Here is a 26,777-nt window from a genome sequence, read left to right on the forward strand (position 1 = left end):
TTGATTGTATAGATTAGGTAGGGCCTCATATTGCATTGTTTTAGTAAATCTACAGTTGATTGTACAAAGATTGTATAGACAGATTGTGTGAGGTCACCCTCTATAAGAAGCAGTGGGCAAGCCTATATACATTATGGACATTCTACATGTATCACCTTTGATGTTAGTCTAAATAATCACTATTCCACTCATCTATACATATAAAGTACAAGTGTCTCTGCGTCCAGTCCCTGTGTCCGTGGGATTGCGCTACTGCGCATGTGCCCCACGGACAGCCGTTGGGACTTGGAGCGCAGAGACTTTGGGCGGCCGGGCAAAACTGTTGGAGCGGCGGGTGTGCGCGGGCGCGTGGAGGGTGCGCGCTCGCGTGGACTTACTGCTAAGTCTGTTTTTACAAATGTTTGACCACATATGTTCTAGCTCCCGTTAATTTAACGGGCTTAATGTCTAGTAGCACATAAAACTATTTGCCTTACAGTTTGGTTTTGTGTGTGGTAAAATATTTATATGTTTGGTTCACTAAAATATGTATGAATGCCTAGATGTTGGGAGTTATTTTCCAGCAGTCTGACTGATACATAATAATGGACTGTGCAGGTTGTGCTATATTTTTGTGGCATTTCTGGAGTGAACAATGCCCTGGCCGTTGATCATACTGCAAGCAGTGAAGGGAGCCCACAGCAATGCTTTCTGTAAGAAACTTAAGTATTTCAGCTTAAATAACTATTACTTGAATAGGCTGGGCTTAGCACAGCAGATCAACACCAATATTTTCCATACAGGTCTGTTTATTAGGCAACAACATTACTGCCAGCAGTATTGAGTATCCTCCAAGCATCACAAATAAACCTTACACAAGCTAATGTATCAGGCTTGGTTAAAGGTAGCCAGATTTAAATATATCCAAAACACCTTGCTAAGCAGGATAGTAATAATCTGAACTTAGTCTTTTTTTTTTTTTTTTATATCAAAGAACTTTATTAAACATTGTGCACAAATGATACAAATTCCAGAGGACGCGTACACCCATAACACATAGTAAACAGTGCTTCAATCAAGGCCATGTAAGAACATTAGCAAATCAAAGTGATCATTCACCAAAGTATTTAGAAACCACTCTCGACAATTCAGCAAATTATTTTTGTCACACTATACCTAGACTACAAGTTGATGAATTCTCACCCCCTCCCAATCAACATGCAGTCCATGACCAGGTCTACCGGGGCCAGATCATTAGGCCCAAAGTTTATCTAATTTCCCAATGCACCCCCTATGTTGAAATATATACTTTTCCAGTTTTAGGGTATCTCCCATTTGAGCTATCCATTCCTTGCGCATTATAGCTCACAGATATGCCCACTTAATGCTGTCAAACGCTTTATGCTTGACAAGATATAATAGCGCCCTATATCCCCCATTATCAGTCCAAGAAACAATCTGCGTAGATTGATGAAGGTAGATTTTCGGGGCATAAAGCCAGCCTGATCAGAACGTATAATGGCTATAAGCTATGACTTTATTTAGCTGTAAGGCCAGGACTTTTGCCAGGATTTTAATATCACTCTGCAGGAGTGAAATGGGTCTATTTAAGCCCGGATCTAAGGTGTCCCTTCCAGGTTTTAACAGCAATACAATATTTGCCCTAATCAAGGATGGAGGTATAGTCTTTTGTTTAATTGGGGCTGGACTACCGGTATATCTTCTGCATTAAACTGTTAGAGCTGTCAACAGTGGCCAACCAGAGTTTAGGTAATGTGTTCCTAGCTGTTGTAGGAGACCTATTTCATTCAGTTTTTGGAAACTAGCTTTTCTAATTGTAGCCCTCTTTTGGGGAGGTTATAAACCATAATATTGCACTAAACCTATGGGTAAATAAGAGAACCAGAAGCTGTGCTAAGTGGAAGAGTGTGGCTAATAACAAAGTTGGCAAGACCCCCCCCCCGGTCCAGCTTTTTAAATGGGGGCATAGGCACACTCCTACATGCCCAAAATGCGAGAGGGAGCAGGGTACCCTTTTTCACATGATATGGAGCTGTCCCAAGCTATTTCGATATTGGGCTGTAGTAACTGACACAATGTCCAGAGTCTTTAATTTTCAGCTGCTCAGAGATCCAGTTGTGTGCTTGCTTGGTGCACTGGAGGTGGAGGCCCTGACCCCGAACGCTCCTATAGCCATCTTACGTTTGCTTTGCATGACTCACAAACTTATAGCTAGATATTGGATCTTCTCCCGTGTACCAACGGTGGAACAGTGGATCACACAAGTCAATGCTTTGTTAATTAGAGAAAAACTGACCTACCAGCATCGTAATGCCCATAAAAAATTTTACTCCCTCTGGCAACCATGGTTGGATGACCCCCACTGGCTCCACATCAGCTGGGTATGAACAGGCTCCTGGAGGGTTGAAGTGTTGATTGCCCTGATACTATGTTCTCTTATACTGCCCCCAGTGGAATGACCTACCCCCCCTCCTCCCTTTTTCTTTTTTTTCCCTCCCTTTCCCTTTTCCGTCCCCAATCCTCCTTTCCTCCTCTTTGACCCCCCCCCCCCCCACCCATCCTTGTGGTTCTTAATTCTGCTTTTTCCTTTTGATGTTAGGTTTGTTCATCCACTCTGTTATGGCGGTTGTATATTCTGCTGGACAGCTCATTGTCTTTGTACGTTGATATTGCTTTACAATACTGTGCCTATTTTTTGCATTTCTCATTGTACTAGATTTTGAGTTCCACATGTTACTTTGACGAATGATGCATGTACAATGCTTTTCTTATGCTCAATAAAATCTATTTTTCTTGAAAAAAAAAAAATAAGAACCTCCACCCAAGACAGAGCCTCTGTCAACAGAGTGGGCTCTCTTTCTGGGAAATTAACTAGTAATCTTATCAAAGTAATTGGGAGCGGTGGAACTAGTGAAACCAGCATAAAACATTACCCATAAGTATACAGATGCACACCAGAATGGAAAAAATTCAAGATTTATATAGAAAAAGTTTAATAATAATACATACATTCAATGTACAAACAGGTATTATCAGAAAAGAGCCCAAACATAGTCCTGGTGGAATTGTACACATATACTGGGTTATATAATTAATAATAGAGATAACTCCAGAAAAACATTGCAGCAAAGTCCAGTTGCAGGGGCCTATAAGGATGATCGTGACGCGCCATTGGTCTTTGAGTCAGAGACCTGAAAACAAGATCAGTGGGGAGATTCTCCAACTTTTGTCCAACCAGGCTGGAACGTAGCTTCTCACATTCAGAGACTGTGGTGTGGCACTGGAACTCAGAGTCATCCTACCTGCTGTGCTTTAGCCCCTCCCTAGTAGTTTCTAATCTGACATGCAACCAGTCCTATAACTACCAGAAGACCTTGCTACCTGGCACTGTGCATATGAGGTAATAATCTCTGTGAAAGATAGGTCTCATATGGAAACCAAACTTGATCACTGCAGACAGTGGAGCCAGGATACACAGACAATAGACCACGACTCAAGAGTGGATTTAGCTTACTGACAGACATACCCTAGATGTGGTACAGGAAGTTCCTAAGAGAGAATCAGGAAAAAATATATTGAAACTCCTGCCCCTTTTTTGAGCGGGCTTTCACAGAAAGAGGATGTTTAACCACTTGCCGTCCGGGCTATAGCCGAATGACAGCTAAAGCTCGGTCGGTTTAGTCTGGGAGGGCATACTACGATGCCCTCCCAGAATCGCGTTTCCTGCTGGCTGGGTCAAACGGATCATTGTAAAGACCCAATGACAGCGTCCCTTTACCACATAATCGCTCCGTCCTATGACGGAGCGATCACTTGTCAACAAACCTGTGCAGCGTGCAAGGAGAGGAGAGAAAGTGTAGCTGCACTCATCCTCTGCCTCCTCCATACCTCAATTATGCCCATCCGTGCCTCACCCATGCCTCATCCATGCCACATCCATGCCTCATCCGTGCCTCATCCGTGCCACATCCATGCCACATCCATACCTCATCCATGCCTCATCCATGCCCATCCGTGCCACATCCATGCCTCATCCATGCCACATTTGTGCCTCGTCCATGCCCATCCATGCCACATCCATGCCTCATCCATGCCACATCGATGCTCATCCGTGCCTCATCCATGCCACATTCATGCCTCATCCGTGCCAATTCCATGCCTCATCTGTGCCCATCCGTGCCACATCCATGCCTCATCCGTGCCACATTCATGCCCATCCGTGCCACATCCATGCAACATCTGTGCCCACCCATGCCACCTCAGTGCTCATCCGTGGCTCATCCATGCCACATCAGTGCTCATACATGCCACGACAGTGCTCATACATACCACGTCAGTACTCAACCGTGCCACATCTGTGCCACATCCATGCCATGTCAGTGCTCATCGATGCCACGTCAGTGCTCATCGATACCACATCAATGCCACGTCAGTACTCATCCATGCCACGTCACGTGTTCATCTGTGCCACATCTATGCCACGTCAGTACTCATCGGTGCAACATCAATGCCACATCAGTGCTCATCCATGCCACATCCATGCCACGTCAGTGGTCATCCGTGCTTCATCCATGCCATGTCAGTGCTCATCCATGCCACATCCATGCCACATCAGCATGTCAGTGCTCATCCGTGCCACATAAGTGCTCATCCATGCCACATCCGTGCCACGTCAGTGCTCATCTGTGCCACATCTATGCCACGTCAGTGCTCATCCGTGCCACATCAATGCCACATCCATGCCACATCAGTGCTAATCTGTGCCACATCAGTGCTCATCCGTGCCACATCAGGGTTCATTCGTGCCACATCCATGCCACGTCAGTGCTCATCTGTGCCACATCTACGCCACGTCAGTGCTCATCCATCCCTCATTCATGCCACATCAATGTCACAGCAGTGCCACTACAGTGCTTATCAGTGCCCTACAGTGCCTCACAAAATTGTAATGGGAAGTAAGGAAATGACGGTGCTCCCTGCATGTTGGACCTCTGTATGTGGCCAGGCTGTGTAAAAGTCTCACACATGTGGTATCGCCATACTCAGAAGGAGTAGCAGAATGTATTTTGGGGTGTAATTTTTGCTATGCACATACCATGTGTTAGAAATATCTTATAAATGAAAATGTAAAAAAAATGTGTTTTCATTTTCTTTCCACATTTTCCAAAAACTTGTGGGAAAAAAAATGACATGTTCAAAAGGCACATTGTGCCTAACAGATTATGTGTTGGAGTGTTTGCTTTTCAAAATGGGGTCATTTTGTGGGCATTTCCATTGTCCTGGTGCTCCAGGACCTTCAAAAGTGTGGGATAGGTTGTCAGGAAATGATATGTGTAATTTTTGCTCCTAAAACACCTGGAGGTGCTACTTGGATGTTGGGCCTCTATATGTGGTCAGGCTGTGGAAAAGTGCCATACATGTGGTATCGCCATACTCAGGAGGAGTAGCAGAATGTATTTTGGGGTGCAGTTGCAAGTATGCCTATACAGCGTGTGAGAAGTAACTTGGTAATATGACCATTTTGTGAAATAAAAAAAATCTTCATTTTGCAAAGAATTATGGAAAAAAGTTACAACTTCAAAAAACTCACCATACCTCTTACTAAATACCTTGGAATGTCTGCTTTCCAAAAGGGGGTATTTGTACTTTACTGGCTTGTTAGGGTCTCAAGAAATGAGATAGGCCGTCAGTACATCAGATGTGATCAATTTTCAATGATTGGCACCATAGCTTGTAGACTCTATAACCTTCACAAAGACCAAATAATTTATACTTATTTGGGTTATTTTTACCAAAGATATGTAGCAGTATAAATTTTGGCCAAAATGTATGAAAAAAAATTACAAAATTTGTAAAATTTTGAAACCAAAACAAAGAAAAATGCATTTGTTTACAAAATGTTTGGTCTTTTTTCATTTATAGTGCAAAAAAAAAAAAACCCCAATGATGATTAAATACCACCAAAAGAAAGCTCTGTTTGTGTGAAAAAAGGACGAAAATGTCATATGGGTACAAAATGTGAGAGCACTGAAAGCTGAAAACCGGTCTGGTTAGGAAGGGGGTTTAAGTACCCAGTGGGTAAGAGGTTAAATTGTGAGTCACAGCATTTGTTTGAGACTAAATGGAACCCCCTACAAATACAGCACCAAAATAAAAAAGGGTCTAGCCGACCATAGAGCATATGTTCAAAGTAACGCTTATTTAAAAAGAAGGGGGGCTGTCACAACTAGGTACTATGTGTGGATGTTCTGTTTCAATTGATTTTAAAATGTATAAATAAAATAAATTATTTTATTGATAAAAGCTTGTTAATGGTTGGGAAATTTTGAAAAAAGTTATATATTTCAGTGATTCGCCATCCAAAAGATACATTTTTCCTTGTTTGATTTAATAAGATAACACCCATTAAGTCTAATGCACACTGGGGCTCTTCTAAATGCTTTTCTCCTGGCAGGAGAAAAACAGCTGCAGAAACGCTCTTAAATCCACTTGCCAACCAGTCACATTGACTGTACTGCGGCAAAAGTGGTTCGTTATCGTCCAGCGACGTAGACCTACGTTGCTGGACTCCTCCCCTTGTAGGCGGCGCTCGCGCGCCGCCGGAGGCGCGCTCCCGCTGTTTTCAGTCACAGCGGGAGTTGGGCCAGGGGAGGAGCGGCGGCGATCGCGGCTGCTCTTCCCACGATCGTTGGGGAATCGAGTGTGGAGATCTGCCCGCTTGTGTAAACAGAGCGGGCGGATCTCCTAAGTGACAGGCAGGGACAGATAGCATGGTTGACAGCATAGCTGAACATGCGATCTGTCCCTGACTCACTCAGTCACCTCCCCCCACACACGTTAGTAAGCACCAGGCATACATTAACCCCTCCCTCTCCAATAAAATTAACCCCTTCCCTGCCAGTGTCATTTTTACAGTAACAGTGCATATATATAGCACTGATTACTGCAGTAATGTCACTGGAACCCCCAAAAGTGTCAAAAATGTCAGTCAAGGGTCCGATCTGTCCGCCGCAATGTCGCAGTCCCGCAAAAAAAATCCCAGATCGCCGCCATTACTCGTTAAAAAAAAAACACCAAAAATGACAGAAATCTTTCCCTTAGTTAGTAAACGCAATAACTGTTGCGCAAACCAATCAAAATACGCTTATTGTGATTTTTTTTACCAAACATAGGTAGCAGAAAACAAATTGGCCAAAAATTTTAAAAAAATTAGATTTTTACATTTTTTTGGGAGGGAATTTCATATAACAAAATGTTAAAAATATTGTTATTTTTTCAAAATAAACGCTCTTTCTTTGTTTATAGCGCAAAAAGTAAAAATCGCACAGGTGATCAAATACCACCAAAAGAAAGCTCTGTTTGTGGGCATTTATTAATTTCATTGGCCCAAATATTAATTTATTCCAGCCATTGAAATGAAAAAAGGTCAAGCACTAAACGTGCCTAATGTTAACAGGAGTTTAGACGCTTTTACCTGCAATTACCCATGTTTAGGTGCATCAGGTATTTTGCATGCTCAAAAGCTCCTCTCCTGAATGCACAAGTGATTGGGGTTTTTTTTTCTGCCTCTAAACTCCTGTACATGCCTATTGTGTGCATGAATACATAGGCTAACACGGAGGGGAGTTTAGAGACAGATGAAGAACAAAAAGCTCAAACACCTATAAAAGCAACGTGTTTGAGCTCAAGTATACATGAGGCCTTAAAGTAATTGGGGAATCGAGTGAGACGGGGGGGGGGAGGGGGGGGAGGGCCCAGAAGTAGAATCAGTCAGGAGGGAGCAAAGGACTGAAGGCAGTGGTAGGGTCAGCAGCGACAGTAGGTCCACAACGTCAATTGGTAGGTCTGTGCGGGAAAACCTCAGACCAAACAGGAATAAACATAACCGCCAATCACGCTTAACTTCCGTGAAACTAAGAGGGGTATATGCTAATGCCAGGAGCCTAGCTAATAAAATGGATGAATTGGAAATGTTAGTACATGAGGATGACATAGACCTTGTGGGAATAACAGAGACTTGGTTCGACCCCTCACATGACTGGCTGGCCAATATCCAGGGGTATTCGGTGTACCGGAAGGACAGGGTAGGAAAAAGAGGGGGAGGGGTATGTCTCTATGTCAAGAACAATATAAAAGTGATAGAAAGGAGTGACATTACGGATGGGATGAGCATGGATTTAGAATCTGTGTGGGTTGAACTCCATAGGGAAGGAGAAAAGGGAAAAGTAGTTGTGGGGGTTTGCTATAGGCCACCTAACCAAGGGGAGGAGGTAGAGCTGGAATTTTTAGCACTTTTGGGTAAAGTGGCAAAACTGGGATCAGTCATCATATTGGGGGACTTCAATTATCCCGACATTGACTGGGATGAGGGGACTGCACACTCACAGAAGGCCCGTCTATTCACGGAAACCTTACAGGACAACTACATGTCACAGTTGGTGGACTCTCCGACTAGAGAAAACGCAGTCCTGGATCTATTGATCACTAATGAGCCAGACATAATCTCGGAGGTAGGACTCCAGGACAACCTGGGCTCTAGCAATCACAGGATGATCACATTTAGTGTAAATAACAATATAACACGGCAGGTAGGGAGCATAAGAACCCTAAACTTCAGAAGGGAAAACTTTCCAAAATTGTACTCATTGATGGAAAGGGTAAACTGGGACCAAACCCTGGGATCACTGACCACAGAGGAAAAATGGGGAATGCTTTAGGAACATATTAAGCAAATGCATCTTGAAGTGCATTCCTATGGGAAATAAATTTAGAAGAGACAAAGCCAAACCTGGCTGGCTAAACCGTAGCGTCAAAAAACTTATTGGGGAAACAAAATTGGCCTTCAAGAAATATAAATCAGAGGGCACAGTATCGGCTTTCGAGCAATACAAGGAGGCAAATAAGAAAAGTAAACAAGAAATCAAGATGGCTAAAATCAACTTTGAGAGACAAATAGCGGAGGATAGTAAAAAAAACCCAAAGAAATTCTTTAAATATATAAACAGAAAAAAAACTAGGGCAGAGCATATTGCATACATAATTAACGATGATGGGAGGATGGTTACAGAGGACACTGAAAAAGCAACCGTGCTGAATGCTTTTTTCTCATCAGTCTTTACACAGGAAAAGGAGGGGTACACTGACCATGACTGTATGGTTAGTAGTAATACACAGGACTTGCCACTATGGCTAACAGAGGGTGAAATCAGGGAAAGGTTGGATAAACTGAACACAAACAAATCACCAGGCCCGGATGGCGTACATCCGAGAGTACTCAAGGAACTCAGTAAAGTTATATCGAGACCACTGTTCCTGAACTTTGCTGACAGTATTAGGACAGGAGATGTACCAGGGGATTGGAGGAAGGCTAACGTGATTCCGATATTCAAAAAAGGGCAGAGGCATATCCCGGGAAATTATAGGCCTGTCAGTTTGACATCAATAGTATGTAAACTTCTGGAGGGGATGATAAGGGACTATATCGTAGAGTTTGCTAAAGACAACAACATCATCAGCAGTAATCAGCACGGGTTTACAAATGGGCGTTCTTGTCAAACCAATCTCTTAACATTCTACGAGGAGGTGAGCTGTGAGCTAGATAGGGGCAGACCAGTGGATGTGGTGTACTTGGATTTCGCTAAGGCGTTTGATACAGTTCCCCACAAGCGCTTAATTTATAAAATAGGGTCTGCAGGTATCGACAGCAGGGTTTGCTCTTGGATACGAAACTGGCTAAAAGGCCGTGTCCAAAGGGTGGTAATAAACAGCGCTTACTCAGACTGGTCTGAGGTAGTAAGCGGGGTGCCCCTGGGCTCAGTCCTGGGACCAACCTTGTTCAATTTATTCATAAACAGCATTGAGGACGGGATCAGTAGTTCGTTATCAGTTTTTGCAGATGACACAAAATTGGCCAGGGCAATAACTACACAGCATGAAGCAGATATCCTACAGAATGACCTGGACAAAATAACGGAGTGGGCAACGACATGGCAAATGAGGTTTAACGTGGAGAAGTGTAAGGTTTTGCACTTGGGGACTAAAAACATAAAAACACAATACACGTTAGGAGGGAAACCCTTGGGGGAATCAAAAATGGAGAAAGATCTGGGAGTCTTGGTTGATGATAGATTAGGCAACAGCATGCAATGTCAAGCGGCAGCTGCCAAAGCCAGCAGAATATTAGCATGCATAAAGAAAGGGATGTATTCCAGAGACAAGACAATAATCCTTCCACTTTATAAAACTCTGGTCCGACCGCATCTGGAGTATTCTGTCCAGTTCTGGTCGCCAATCTTCAGGAGGGATGTGTTGGAGCTGAAGATGAAGATGAAGAGCGGCTGCAATCGCTCGATTTATTCTCCCTGGAGAAGAGACGTCTGAGGGGGGACATGATAGCAATTTATAAATATCTTAATGGGGATCTCAGCTTAGAAAAAAACTGTTCATTCGAAGGAATTGCATGAGGACTCGAGGACATACAATACGATTAGAGGAGAAGCGTTTTAACCTCAGGCAACGAGGAGGGTTCTTTACTGTTAGGGCTACAAGATTGTGGAATTCTCTACCACAAGAGGTGGTTTCTGCGGGTAGTATGGTGGCTTTCAAGAGACTCTTAGACTTACATCTCAAGGATCAGGACATTAAGGGCTATGTGAGATGATTACAGCCACACACACCTACACAGGTTGAACTGGATGGACTATTGTCTTTATTCAACCTCACCTACTATGTAACTATATGTAACTATGTAATTGTAAACCCTCAATTTTTTAAGCAAATTCAGTAGTTGAATAAAAGAGTTAATTGGTATGCCTCCTCTTTCTGTGTCCAAACTTTTCTTTATACCCGTTCTATACTTTCCACTCAGCGCTGGCCGCAGTTTCCTGTTTGAGGGTGGCTCCTTTCCCCTACAGGAACATATGGAGCCACCCTATGATCCCAGCATTAGGAATACATATCCCCATGAGGATGCTGCCTGTGCCATAACGCACAAGCAAACTGAAATCTAAGCATACAGGATCCCTCCCAGGGAAGGTGATTGACAGTAGCTCCATCCTGAGGCAGCATTGTTCCCTCATCGCCAAAGGATTTTTTTTCAAGGAAGGCAGACCAGAGATGGGTCTTCCTATAGTTGCCTTCTTGGAATACTGGGGTATGTCTTTAGAGAGCGCATTTTCTGTCTGGAAGTTCTTGTAACGCATGATATCTTTTATTGATTCATGATATGTTTCAAGAGACTTGTTTTAATAAAAGTTATGAGCCTTTAGTATTACTTTAACAATTATTCTGGCTTATTCTCAATAGGTATATTTGATTAACTTTTATAAGCTGAGATATGTTTTGGACCTTTGTTCTACTTCCAACAGTATAGTTACAGTGGCTAACATGACAGAATGTAGAGATACGTAGATGCTGGTATGGAAAATTCTGAGCTCGCTTGGTAGGATTCCAAAAGTAGTTTTACCTGCATATCTACATGAAAATGTATAAGCAGATTTTCCTTTCATGGCTTAAAGCTTTCATGCTTAGCAGTTTTAGCAGATTTTCATGTTTTGTATGTTTCCACCTGTATTGACGACCGTGTTTTTCTCTACAAGGACCTCAAACTGATGGCCTCTGACTTAATTGCTTTTGGCAAATAGAAAAGACATAAGCACGAAATGTATTTATGTTATTCAGGTTCTCATGGTCATTTGAGCCTAAACATTATACAGAACACACCTCATAATAATCAAGTTATTTTGTGTAATCTTATTCACTTTCTTTGCATATACAGTATGTTACCTATACTGTGTATGTGGTATCTATACTTGTAGCTGACCAAGCAACTAAAACAGAACCCGGTAGGGGCAGCAAAAGCATTTTAAAATGTTGTTTAAAATCATTATATTACGGGGCTTGGCCTGGACAGCAATAGAGTAGGATGCCCATGCTCTGAGCTCCGCTCTCGGCTTTTCCTGTGACTGATATCCTGGGTGCCCTAACCCCTCTAACGACTACCAGACCCGTGTGGTATGCTGCCTCGGTTCTCCCCGCCATGTCGCCACCTCGGTAAACTGCCTCCGCTGCTCCCTCGCTGGACAAATTCCGGAGACAAGATCCGGGCCCGCCGCTGGAAGATGGCACCTCCACTCCTGAGACCGCAGCTGCTGCTGACACTGCAAAGGTATTGGACGCGATCTCTTAAGAAGCAGGAAAGTGTAGCCGCTCAGGTGTATGTCTAAAAATCCGGTGCAGGTCAGAGCCGTAATCCGGAAGCATGCAAAATATGGGAGGATTGACCGCACTCTGGTAGAGATATTTCTTGAAATCAAAGATGTTTCCTTTATTGTTCCAATAAAATCAAGTGACAGACAGTGTACAAGCAGACAAAGGTCGACGCGTTTCATGACATTACCAGTCGCTTACTCATAACCACACTGTGAAATTGCAAAAAGCCGCAGGATATTTGTAAGAGAATCATCATTTAAGAAATATAAGAAACACATGAATAAACCTCTTCCCTGTTTTTTCTTGTTGTCCTACTCCTGGTTTCCTAACCAGCGTTGGTTCGTCCCCTTTGTTCACAGAACACGAAGTAGAGGTGGTTACCGGTTTTTCTATATTTGCCTGTGTTTGAACTGCCTATTTGGCTCTTCTACTTGCCAATTGTGATTACTATCTCTGCACTGGTTTTGGGCATCATGCTCCCGCCGAGTTTGGGTGGCGGAGAGCGGGGAGGGGAGTTTATTGTTTGACTCTTTATTACTGTTTAGTATATACTTTGTCCCTTTCTATACATGGTATGCACTTTGTGATAGCACTATTGTTTCTTTATTTTGTTTTCTACTCCTACGTTGTACCCTGAGCAGACCTGCCGTGGGGGCCCCAAATGTACCCATCCGCACTATTTACTTTAAGACTCCGACATGGGTGGCATAAAATTCCTTACATGGAATGTTCGTGGGTTAAGGGATAAGTTCAAACGATCTGCGGTCTTCCACTGCCTTAAGTCCTACCGGGCGGATGTGGCGGTCCTGGTGGAAACCCATGCCACAGGACAACTCCAGTTAGCACCTGGGTTGGCTGGGCCTATCCTGCTGTTTTTACTTCCCACTCCAGGGGGGTTTCGGTCTTGGTTGCCAAGACGGTCCAATTTTCCCTTATTGCTGTGCACACTGACCCCCAGGGCAGGTTTGTTTTCCTTCATGTCCTCCTCTATGCCAAACCGTATCTTATCCTTGCATGCTACATCCCCCCCCCCCATATAGCTCTGTGGTGGTCACTGAGGGTGTCTCATATATGGCCCAACATTCCACTGTCCCGGCTATTTGGTTGGGGGACTTCAATATGGTCTTGCACCCTCTGCTTGACTGTTCACACCAGCCCACATCCTCCCATCCACTTTCTGCCACCCAACTCCCCCGACTGTTGAGAGACTTTGCATTGACGGACACCTGGCGCCACCACCACCCTGACACCAGGGCGTACTCCTGTTTCTCCTCTACCCAATTATTGTTATCCCGCATAGATTTTATAATTGTCTCTGACCAATTACTCCCTGCATTGACCAACGCCGGATTTCACCCTAGGTCGCTGTCCGATCATGCTCCCTGCTGGGCGACCTGTGATCTGACCCCCCCAAACAGTGCCGCGCCCATGGCGCCTACACCCTTTTTGGCTTCTAGCCTTGGCGGACCAGGAGGACTTGTCTCTTGAGTGGCAATTCTTTTTTGCTGCCAATAGAGACTCGGCCTTCGTTGCTAGTGTGTGGGAGATCTTTAAACTCCGCGTATGCTCCACCCTGACTAGACGTATTAATCAGTTGAAGACATCGTCCAAAGCGCTCTTCAACAAGCACTTGCCCACTTTGCGGCGGTTACTGACTCCTGTACCCTAGACCCACTCCGGCCCATGTCTCTGCGCTCAAGTCCCAGACTCGCATTGTTGATCAACTGTACTATGAGCAGGCCAAGCACAAATTTTTCTTCTGCAGACAGCGTGTGTTCGAGCAAGGGGAACATGCGGGTAAACTCCTGGCTTATCTGGCTCATTAGGAGTTCACGCCACCGGTGGTAATTTCCTTGTTGGATGCTCACGGAGTGGAGGTCACTGACCCGTCCCTAGTCGCATCGCTGTTTCGCTCCTTTTATGAGACTCTCTACACTTCTCAAACAACTGTTTGTGACTCGGAGACCCGGGACTTACTGCACCGTCTTGTTTTTCCTCAATTGTCTGATTCCCATAGATCTGACCCTGAGGCCCCACTCTCTGCAGATGAAATTGCCGATGCTATTGCCTCCCTTGCCTCGGCTAAGGCCCCTGGCTCAAACGGTATACCTTCTCGACCTCTATGCCTCGTATTCCGACGTCTTGACCTCTGAAATACTGTCTACCTACAATCACGATACCGGCACTCTACCAAGCTCAATGCGGGAAGCCACCATCTTTGTGCTACCTAAGCCCGGTAAAGACCCCAGGTTCCCTGAGTTCTATCGTCCCTACTGCAGGCCGACATCAAGATCTTGGCTAAAGTTCTTGGTCGGGTTATCCTTTCCCTCGTCCACCCTGATCAGACGGGGTTTATGCCCGGGAAGAACGCAGCAATGAACATCCGATGACTATACTTAAATATTAAGGCGCAACATGAATGGGTGGGTGCTAGAGCGGTAGTTGGCCTAGACGCGGCCAAAGCCTTTGACTCTGTAGAATGGGGCTACCTGTGGGAATGTTTGGCAAATTGTTGCTTTGGCCCATCCTTCCTACGGTGGGTTAAGCTGCTGTACTACCAACCTCTTGCTAGCGTGGCTTTTTTAACGGTTGGATTTCTGACCCCTTTCCCTTAAGCCGCGGCACCCGGCAGGGTTGTCCGCTGTCCCCCTCACTCTATGCCCTAGCTATGGAACCCCTGGCCATTGCGCTCAGAGCTCACTCCAGAGTGCGAGGGCTCTGTACGGGTCCCCTCACTGAGACAGTGGGCCTCTACACAGACGATATGGTGCTTTACCTTGAAGACACTGGCCCGTCACTACATACTGCTCTCCAGACAATTAATTATTTTGGGCAACATTCGGGCCTGCAAATTATTTGGGCAAAATCGCAAATTTCATCATCATTAGACCCCTCCCACGGCCGCTTCTGCCCAACTAGGGTTTTACAAATATGCTAGTTAGGTGTACTGATTACTAGGACACCGTCAGACTATGTCGCTGATAACGTAGAACCCCCTTATCTCTATGCTCAAGCTGCGCGTCCAAACATGGGCCAGACTTCCCCTGGGTGTGATGGGTAGGGTGAATAAGATGATCATATATCCTAAATTCCTCTATGTGTTCTGGCACTCCCCCATCCTAATCCCTCTAAAAAAATTTAAGGTAATAGACAGTATTCTCAACTCCTTTGTATGGGGGCGGAGATGGCACAAACTTCCATGGTTGACACTAAAAAAACAGACTACAAGGGGGGAAGTGGCTATGCCTGATTTTCATACCTACTACTTGGCGTCACAGCTGCCCCACTTTCACCACTTCCATAACTCAGAGGCTGACTGATACCGCGCTCTGTTTTGTGACCGACCAGACCAGGCTGCTCGCACCCCAATGCAAATAATACTTTGAGGTCGCGGACTGGCGCCCCAGGTGACCACCCTGACTCCCCAGTGACTCTGCACAGACAGATTTGGGAATTGGCCCTTAAGAAACTGAAATTGATGCACATTCATGCCTATACCCCTCTGTGGCACAACCCCCACCTGCCTGAACTGTCCTCATTTCCGGGCGCTGAGGTCTGGGCGACTAGGGTGTGCTTTTCCTCCATCAGGTCCTTTGCGGGACAGGGGTGAGGTATTTTCAATCTCTAATAGACAAATTTGGCTTGCAACCCTACATGCTATTCAGATGTCTTCAGTTATGGCATGCGCTCCAGACTCAGTACCCGGATCAGCTCCCTGACACTCCCAACATACCGGTCCTTACTATTCTTATGGGGGATGACTCGACCAAACTGATATCTGCCCTATATCTCGAGCTACATTCCCGGACAGTTGATGGAGTGGTGGAGGGGATGCAGAGGGAATGGGAGACTGATGTTGCTCATCTAGACGAGACTGACTGGGATGCAATTCTCGACAGCCCCAATCTGTCCTCTCCCAAACTCTGGGATCGCCTGACACAATTGTACATCCTACATAGGTCCTACCTCACCCCTCTTAGGATCTCCAAGTATCAGGAGGATGTGGACTCTAGCTGGCCCAGGTGTCATAAGCAACCTGGCGCCTTTATGCATTTACTCTGGACTTGTCCTGACATTCAATCCTTTTGGCTACAGGTCATCACATTTTTTGCACAATCACATGGGCTCACCACTCCAACTGGACCCCAAGCCTTCTATCCTTGGTCTCTTTCCGGATGATAACACTGACAGATTCCTAACCATTTTTCTTCATGCAACTCTCTTTCACACCCGCAAACTAATAGCAAAGCTGTCGATGCGTGCACACCCCGTACCCTACAGGCATGGCTATCAGAAGTCAACTCCACTCTCCCATATAAAAAACTGGTCTACCTTCATAGGGGTTGCCCTACCAAATATGACAAGGTTTGGTGACGGTGGATGGAAAGCTCTCTTACCTGTGCTGACTATGCTCTGGACGACATCCCATTGGTTCTTATGAACCATGGTTGCTGGGTGCTACCGTGTGCATCCTCGTAGGATGGCCCTCGAGAATTCCTCTTTTGGATTTATGCTCTGGTACTCCTTTTTTTCATATGTACATGATAATTCTATTTATCCCAGCTGTATTCTATCTGTGCTAGCTGTTTAAGTGTATATGACACAGTGGTCCTTCAAGATTTAGTCTGTATTTTGTTCCACTCTGTTTTTAACTGTGTATTACTATGCTGTTCTGTTTTTTCCCTCAATAAACTTTGTTTTGAAAGTTAAAAAAAAATCATTATATTACAGTTAGATATCATTACCTTTATCTATCTTTAGCAAACAAAAGCACATCTGTACCAGATTTCTAAGGGTTTCAAAATTAGAAGGGCACCATCTGTCAACAGGCTTTTAAAAATGTGATTACATTTTTTTCCCTATGGACCTTTTTTGGGCATTTGTACATACATTTGGCAAATATCTATAGGAGAAAGGGGTACATATGTTATCATTCTTTGTAAAACTTTGCAGAAAAGGAGTAGCTCAGTAGACATGAACAACTCACACTTACATTATTGTTTCAGTTTAGCAAAAACTGAAAAAAAAGTATAAATAAACTTAAATTTACGCAAAAGAGGTTGAAAAAAGCTTCTTTTTTTTTTTTTTGCTTTTGTTTTTGACTATCTTCTTAACTGCAACTTTACCTATTCTCCTGGGTAAGCTCTTTTAAAGATTCTATTTTTATTTTTTTTTAGTTTTTTTTCCATAAAAGCTTTATTAAGAAATAGAACAAATATCAAGGGATATAGGTACTTATATCATAATGACGTAGTGCATCGGAAAACACAATATGTTGACAAAAGTATTGGGATGCCTGCCTTTACATGCACATAACCTTTAATGGCATCCCAGTCTTAGACTGTAGGGTTTAATATTGGCCCACCCTTTGCAGCTATAACAGCTTCAACTCTTCTGGGAAGGCTATACACAAGGTTTAGGAGTGTGTCTATGGGAATGTTTGACCATTCTTCCAAAAGCGCATTTGTGAGGTCAGGCACTGATGTTGAACAAGAAGGTCAGACTCGCAGTCTCCGCTCAAATTCATCCCAAAGGTGTTCTATCGGGTTGAGGTCAGGACTGCGCAGGCCAGTCACATTCCTCCACCCCAAACTCGCTCATCCATGTCTTTATGAACCTTACTTTGTGCACTGGTGTGCAGTCATGTTGGAACAGGAAGGGGCCACCCCAAGACTGTGCCCCCAAAGTTGGGAACATGAAATTGTCCAAAATGTCTTGGTATGCTGACACCTTAGGAGTTCCCTTCACTGGAACTAAGGGGCCAAGCCCAACCCCTGAAAAACAACCAAACACTATAATTCCCCTTCCACCAAATGATTTGGACCAGTGCACAAAGCAAGGTCATAAAGACATGGATAAGAAAGTTTGGGGTGGAGGATCTTGACTGGCCTGCACAGAGTCCTGACCTCAACCCAATACAAAAAGAGAAGTGGTGGGGAGCTGAAAGAATGAAATCATCCCAATTAATGTAGAACAAAGAAGATCCTCCAAAAGATGAATAGGGAATATCGGACCTCAACCCGATAGAACACCTTTGGGATAAATTAGAGCGGAGACTGTAAGCCAGGCCTTCTCATCCAATATCAGTGCCTGACCTAACAAATGCACTTCGAGAAGAATGGTCAAACATTCCTATAGAAAAACTGCTAAATCTTGTGGACAGGCTTCCCAGAAGAGTTGAAGCTGGTATAGCTGCAAAGGGTGGGCCAATTCAATACTGAACCCTACAGACTAAGACTGGGATGCCATTAAAGTTTATGTGCGTGTAAAGGCAGGCGTCCCAATACTTTTGACAATATAGTGTACAAGAACACTGCTTAGGAGTCTCACTCTCCTCAAGAAACAAGACAAATCCATATTTCTGGAAAGGCATTCAACCCCACATGCTATACATTGACAGTCAAAAGTTATCTAACGAAAACCGGAAAACTGATGAAGAGCATCCTTCAGAGTAGAAGTAAGGAGCGTAAAAATACGTATGGAAGTAAAAACCCCCGAAGGTTACTGAGTTCCGTATAGAAGTGTAACCCAGCAAAAGCCAGGAAAAAGTACAGGAAAGCAGATGAGGAGAGCGAATAGTGGAAACAAAGGGAGAAACCAGAAAGGAGACATAAGAGAAAAAAAGGGGGGGTGAGAAGGGGAAGAGGAAGGGAAAAGGAGACAGAAGAGAAAGAAAGGAAAGGAAAGGAAAGGAAATAAGGGAGAGGTAAGAAAGGGGGGGGGGGAGACTCCACCAAATGATTCTTTTTATTTAGACAATCTTTTCCATATTTTCATCTGACTTCCTAGCTAGCTTTTCTCTACAAGAGGAGCCTCCCAAGAACAAATCCTGGAGATATTCTTGATGGTACATTAATTATATCGCAATATACCTGATTTACAGGATTAAAAGTATCATATAATGAATCCAGACTAATTATCATTTATTACTATCATTTTGAATGAAGTATGCAACATGCATGTTCCTGCTGGTCTTATCTGCATAGATGAAACAAAACACAGATATTAAAAGCTGGATTTCTTCCAGTATAATAGAAGGAACTAGTTATGGCATAAGAAATGTAAAAATACTTTGCTACAATTATCTTACCTTTTTGTTATAACTGATCCCTAGGTGTACAAACGTTTCCCAAACCATGACTTGTAGATCTTGTTCCTTGTATGCTGTTAAGACACCTAAATGGATTAATTCAGTAGAACAAATTGTAATAAACAGCAGCCACCAATCACATTTATCCTTTTACTCATCTGACTACAATGCACTGAAATATGGCTGCTTGGATATTGGATGTTTATATCATAATCATGTATACTGTCCAAAATTGTCCATGGGCAATGATTTAATAACTTTCAGCTCATCAGTGTAGAGTTAACTAATGATGACCCTAGAATTACTGCTTTCACTCTGATGTTCACCTTTCATGTGTGGTGCAATCGCTCTTTACATACATGTGCACACCCACTATATGTGCGCCTTTGGAATTATATGTATGCTTTGGGAGACGAGTTCATTTAAAAAACAAAAAATTGTTCTAATCACTTAATTTAATTTATTGCAAGAGCACTAACAGGCTCCCTATGTAATAGCATGGGCAAGTGACTCTTTATGGAAACATCAGAGGTCTATTAGACCTCCTATGTACCCCTGCCCTCCACTGCAGCAAATCATGTGCAGATTATGACAGCTCTGAACCCAGAAGTGATAAAATGCTTGCCGCTTCGGGGTTCATTATTCACAGAGGAGATTGGGGAATGGATTTTCCCCAACTCCTCTAACTCAGCATCCTGACACCATTTACATGGCCTGGCCATTTGCCTGGTGGTAAGTGGATATGATTTTGAGCAGCAAATAAAAAAGAGAAAACAAATAAAAATACTTCTGTATCTGTTTGTTCCCCATGACAAATATGATAACCGGCCTGTCACCGCAAATTTAAGCTGCTTTAGTATAAGAGAACTTGTCCTTTATTCTGAAAAGTCAAGATCACATGTGTGGAATTCTGCTGCTTCGCAGGAATAATCACATCACTCTATCCTAGTTTCATCTTTCACCACTTGGAAAATTATTCAGCATTTTTCATTTCAAATATCCGTACTCTAAAAATGATTTCTTTAGTAATATGCTACCTTTAACTTAACCATATTTTCTGTCTGTAATTGAACTCATTATGCATCCATATACACATCTCGGTATTCTGTGTTACCTGACCTTTTGAGATCTTTCAGAAAAGCAGTTTCATATGCCTAGGTTTCACTTACTTTTATATGATGAGGGTTGTTGAGTTCAGGAAATGAGGCTAAACGACACATGCTCACTTAATTAGATGATACTCATCTAACTTGGCAAAATAGAAAAAATAAACCGCACTAGTGTGTGAACAAAAAACTTAATAAAAGTTGTAAATGAGCAGCAACTATTTTGTGAGATATGCACAATTTAAATTTTAATGTATATATAAGTTGCGCTAATAGTGAATGTCAATGTTAGATCAATTATCAAAATCGGTCCACAAGTGATGAAAAAAGGGTCCTTGATAGGAAAAACACTGCTGTCCATCACCTTAAAGTGAACTCAGGCACCACTACCAAAGGCTAAAATGCTTGCTTACCAGCTCTTATTGACCTTGTACTAGGAGGTCAATGGCGCTTTTGGCTTATTACCCAGCCGGGGCCTTTATGTAGTCCAGGGTCCTCTCAAACTCCACACAAAGATATCTCAAATGGTACCATCATAAGGACACCCAAAAACACAAAGAGCTCCACATAGCGTTAAATCGTTAACACTTTTTATTAAAATATCGTTTAAGATTGCAATTACATGGTATACAAATCAGAGTCGCTTTAAGAACAAACACACCAGCCAGCATGTAAAACACAGCCCGTCCTTCCGGGGTTGCATGATTGTGGTGACATCAGCAGGTTGCTCCACCCTACGCATTTTGTCATACGTTGTTGTCTTCCAGGGAGCCCCAGAATGCGTAGGGTGGAGCGACATGCTGACATCACCGCAATCATGCAATCCCGGAAGGATGAACGTGTACCTTACCAAAAGAGTTTAAAGAACAAAAATATATAAAAAGGCAATGCAAAAAATATTTGGTAATCTGTTAGGGGAAAGTACTAACATATGGAGGACAACTTTTGTGGATTATGGAATATTTTTGTTTTATAGGAAACAGGAATATGACTGAACAGAAAAAAAAACGTTGATTTGGTAATTTTAGGGTTTTTGCAATTGATTTTCAGAAAGCATAAACATCGGGACCAATTCAAAAAATGTGTGGCCTATTGTAATCATGATGATATTGGCAGCAAGTGTTAATTTTTACATTACATTTCAATTTAGTTATAGTCATAGTCTTTTGACTGAAATTCCATTTTAGGTTTAGTCGTATTTTAAGTAATCTCAATTGTTTTAGTTTTAGTTGTATTTTAGTGGTTTAAAATCTCCAGTACATTTTAGTTGACTAAAATCGAATGGGTTTAATTAAATTGTAATTTATTATTTAACCACTTAAGCCCCGGAAAATTTTACCCTCTTCCTGACCAGGGCCTATTTTGCGATTCGGCACTGCGTGACTTTAACGGACAATTGTGCGGTCATGCGACGCTGTACCTAAACTAATTTGACGTCCTTTTTTTCCCACAAACAGAGCTTTCTTTTGGTGGTATTTCATCACCTGTGTGATTTTTCTGATCATGCGCTATAAACAAAAAAAGAGCGTCAATTTTGCAAAAATAACAATATTTTTAAAATTTTTTATATGAAATTCCCAATAAAAAATTTAAAAATCAACATTTTTAACATTTTAGGCCAATTTGTTTTATGCTACCTATGTTTGGTAAAAAAAATGCAAAAAGCGTATTTTGATTGGTTTGAGCAAAAGTTTTTTTTTTTTGAAAATTTATATTTATTAAAGTTTTCCAACAAAACAAAACAGACAAATACAACACAACGCCACACAGGGAAGCACTAGAACAAAACAAGTGACAACAGGTCACAAGCAACGCCAGCACTCCGCAGAAGATGTCTGGTAAATACGTGCCAGCCTCGCCGGCATATAATAGATCCTATGTAGAAACTTAAAATGAATCAGGCGATCCCTTGCAGAGACTAAGTAAGCGAAAGGGGAGCTCCACATATCATCCCAGTCGTCACCATCCAAGTCAGGTACTTCCTCAACCCAGCGTTCCCTACACCTGCGCACCGCTAATGGAGTGGTAACAAACAGTTCTTTATACAACTCCGAGAGGGGTTTCCGCATATCCGCCGCTTGCACAACCGTTTCCAGCGTCGAAGCTTTAAGCTCCACACAGGGGGAACCGAACTGTGCCAGAAAGGCATGACGGAGCTGAAGATAGCGAAAAAGATATTGATTTGGTAGATTATATCTTGCCTTCAGGGCATCAAAAATGCAAAGTTCACCACCGGAGGTAACATCTCCCAGTGATTTTACCCCTCTAGTCGCCCAGATAGCAGGATCAGGAATCGTGGCAAAATGAGGAAACTTAGGATTCCACCACAGAGGGGAGGCCGGGGACACACCAGTCGCTCCAGGCTCCATCAGCGCCCGCATATGGTCCCAGGCTTTGATGGTGGAGTGCATCGTTCCGGTTAGCATAAAATTAGCCTTGGCCCCGCGATGTAAAAGAAGACGAAGGCTCTCATAGGAACCCAAAACAGCCGCCTCCAGCACCGTGGCAGAATCCCCATCATCCCCACGAAGCCAGCGACGCGCAACCACTCCCTGCCCAGCCAGAAAATATTTATAAAGGTCAGGCAAGGCCAGACCCCCCTGACCCCAGGGCTCCTGTAACACCTGCATACCAATCCGAGGAGGGGAGTTACCCCAAATAAAAGAACCTATCAGGCCATAGACCCGGCGAAAAAACGAACGGGGGACCCACACCTGAGGGTTCCTAAGGAAATACAGAAAGACAGGGAGAAGTTTCATCTTTACTAGATTAATGCGCCCCAAAACCGACAAAGGCAGGTGACGCCACACCTCCGCCCTGTGTTTAAAGACATCCAGTAACGGGAGAAGATTAAGAGCAAGGTAGTCCCTAGCCGACACCCTGACTCCCAGGTAGGTGAACTCAGTAACCCATTTCAATGGCAATGAACCATCAGCTGCAGCAATAGTACCCGGATCTATGGGGAGCATGGTAGATTTATCCCAATTAACCCTAAGGCCTGATAATCTGGCAAAAGTATCCAGGATAGTAAACACCGCATGTAGGGAAGCATTAGGATCCTTCAAGAATAACAGCATATCATCCGCATAAAGCGCCAGACAATCCCTAATGGAGCCAACTTCCAGCGCACCCACCTTGGGAGACGCGCGCAACGCAATAGCCAAGGGTTCTATCATCAGGGAGAACAGGAAGGGCGAAAGAGGACAGCCCTGTCTGGTCCCCCTACCCACTGCAAAAAAAGGGGACAGGGATGACCCAATTTTCAACGGCATACGAGGTGAAGAATACAAGAGGGAAATCCACTTACAAAACTTAGGACCAAACCCCATGCACCGCAGCACCAGCCCCATGTACACCCAATCCACCATGTCGAAGGCCTTGGCTATGTCCAGGGACACCACCACTCTAGTGCCCACAGAAGCATGCTACACCTGTAAATGTGTAACCAGGCGGCGTAGGTTAGTGTCCGTGGACTTGCCCGGCATAAAACCGGTCTGGTCAATATTTACCAGGGCAAAACTACTGCCAGTCTAGTAGCCAAGACCTTCGAGAGGATCTAGGAGGAACAAAGGGTGTGGTCCTTACCCGGGTTAGGAAGGAGGACAACATACGCCTCGAGCATGGAACCCGGCAGGGCCCCCTCATCAAAACACGCAGCATATAAGGCCTGGAGCCTGGGAGCCAGTGAATCCGAATACTGCCTATATCATTCCACCGGGAATCCGTCAGGGCCCGGGGATTTATTGGAGGGGAAGGATAGTATGGCCTTCTCAATTTCCTTCAAGGTGATGTCATTGTCCAACCAAGCACTATCATCACCCTGCAAGATCGGCACCGGCAACACAGACAAAAGGCGCTCCAGTTCTTCCAGGTCATATGCAGGCAGGGGTGAATAGGTGTCAGCATAGTAATCCATAAAGACCTGAGAAATTTCCCCCGGGTCCCTAACCAGCTCCCCAGTACTAGACGTAATACAGGGGACACTTACCGAAGTCCTCTGATCCGCCACCAGAAAAGCCAGCAGCTTACCATTTTTGTCCCCCTTCTCAAAAAGTGACTCTGCTCTATGTTTTAAGTTGGCATGCGTCTGGCCTTGCGTATCCAGCAAGGCCAGACGCCTCCTGGCCTCCTCCAGGGCCGCATAGGCAGCAGGCCCCGAAGCAGCCGAGTATTCTTCCTCCAACCTACGGACCTCCAATAGAACAGCCTCTCTGGCAGCATTAGCCTCCCTATGGGATGCCTTAATCGCAGAGATGTAATGACCCCGCATGACAGCTTTAAAAGCATCCCACAGGACCACCCCAGCTGTGGAGGAGGCATTATCCTCCCAATACGCGGGCATATGGGGTTCCCCATTTGCACCACCCTCTCCGTCTGCAGCCAGCCGGGCGACAGGCGCCATGCACCGCTACCCCCCCCCAGCCACCATCCGTAAAGTCAGAAGCAGCGGATTATGATCGGAGAGTCTGCCCGCCAAGTAGGTGGCATCCTGTACCAATGGAAGACAAGACACATTAGCAAAGGCCAGATCTATCCTGGACGCCGTCCTGTGCACCCCGGACCAACAGGAGTAGCCCCATACCCCAGGATTTTTCCAGCGCCACAACTCAGTAAGCTGAGCCACGGAAGACCAGGACACGAGGTCGGGGGCAGACAATCTTCCCGGGTTAGAGGAGTCCAGGCCGCCATCCAGGATAGCATTAAAATCCCCCGCCAACAGAAGGGGAAGGTGCGTGTAAGGAGCCAAGGTCACCAGGAGATCCACTAGAAGCTGAGAGTGAAACGGCGGAGGCAAGTAGACACTCACCAGTACCACCTGTTGGTGATGCACATCCAAGAGAACTATGACATATCGTCCTCCAGGATCCGTAATTACCTTTTGAACCGAGCAGCGTGCATTCTTACCAAGCAAAATAGATACCCCACGGGCATACGTGGAGTACGTGGCGTTGAAGATCCTTTGGATCCAAGGCCGCTTCAAAGCGAGCATCCTGCCCCCATCCAAATGTGTCTCCTGGAGGAGGATAACATGAGGTTGAACAGTTTTGATATACCTAAATACGGCTGTGCGCTTCACCTTATCATTAAGACCCCGCACATTCCAGGACATAATCTTAAATAACTCCATAGAACAGTAGAAGGGTAGATATAAGGAGGGGGCCAGGAGACCAGGGACAGCCCAAGGGCCAATCCGATCCCCCAGCCCCATCCACACATCCAACAATATATACATGTATGCAATGCAAAAAGTGACCACTAGATGGAGCCTGGAGCCAAGTACAAAAACACCCCTGCTGTAATACCCAAAACTGAAAAAAGAAAAAACACATCATGGTATCCAGCCTGATCCCAAAACCCAGAACAAAAATTAAAGGCATGGCTGCAACATAGAACAGCAGCCGGCAATACCCGCGTCCACAGAAGACAGCCCTAAAAAGAGGAAAAAGTGCACCAGCAAGTAGAAAAAAAAAACAAAAAAGTCCATACTCAAAAAGGGTCAAGTTCAACGACGTGTAGAAAACAGAGCTCCGATGTACTGCAGGCCACTCCACAGCCCCAGGGACAGAAGCAGAGGATCTAATCCAGGGCAGCCCAGGTAACTCCAGAGCAGGGCGGAAGATGTAAGACTGAAAAAGGCCCCCCCTGTAGTAGCTCAAACAGCTAGGTAGTTATTAGGCAGGAGCATGAATTAGGGGGTACAGCAGGACAGCTCACAAGAAACTGGAGACCTCAAGCAGTCCGAGAGAACAGACACAGGAAGAGAGATCAAATAGATTCCAGCCAGTCCGCAGCCTCCCCCGCTGAGTTGAAGAAAAGGACGGATCCCTTATAATCCACACGCAGGTGGCTCGGGTACATCATTCCATACTTCAGGCCTTTGGCCCTCAGGAGCTTACGCACTTCATTAAAGGACCTGCGTTTCTTCTGCGTCTCGACTGAGAAATCAGGAAACAACATAATCTTGCTGTTCTCAAACTGCAACTCCCCCCGTCTCCGGGCTTCAGATAGAATATGGTCACTGTCACGGAAGTTCAGAAAGCGAACCAGAAAAGGGCGCGGGGGAGCCCCCGGCGGGCGAGCCCCAGTGGGGACCCTATGGGCCCTCTCCACCACATACATTTGAGGAGGGGGAGGCAAATTGAGCAATCCCACCACCCTGATATTGTTGCGACGCTGCCGATTCTCTGCCTCCTCCATTTTATCCACCATAGCATTCACTTGGGCCTGCACAGCAATGAGTTGAGCTGAATGAGAAGCAGTAACATCCTCCACCTCAGAAATGCGACTTTCAGTTTCAGTCAGGCGCCCCCTTATCTTGTCCAAATCATGCCGGATCAGGGTACATTCAGAGGCCAGGTTATCAATCCGGA

General features: G+C 44.6%; 1 protein-coding gene across 1 annotated transcript in view; it reads right to left on the reverse strand.

Moving 5' to 3' along the window:
• Window positions 1-25,516, reverse strand: part of LOC309545118 (olfactory receptor 10A7-like) — a gene marked incomplete at both ends in the record, with an annotated part of 49,175 nt that extends 23,659 nt beyond the window's left edge. The window contains 3 exons of the mRNA XM_082244250.1: window positions 19,301-19,386; window positions 22,370-22,562; window positions 24,989-25,516. Of these exons, the coding sequence (XP_082100376.1) occupies window positions 19,301-19,386; window positions 22,370-22,562; window positions 24,989-25,516 (807 nt within the window). The remainder of the gene's footprint in view (window positions 1-19,300; window positions 19,387-22,369; window positions 22,563-24,988) is intronic.
• Between the last annotated feature and the right edge of the window lie 1,261 nt (window positions 25,517-26,777).

This window comes from Pelophylax lessonae (genome assembly GCF_965119305.1).
Source record: "Pelophylax lessonae genome assembly, chromosome: 1".
NCBI lineage: Eukaryota > Metazoa > Chordata > Amphibia > Anura > Ranidae > Pelophylax > Pelophylax lessonae.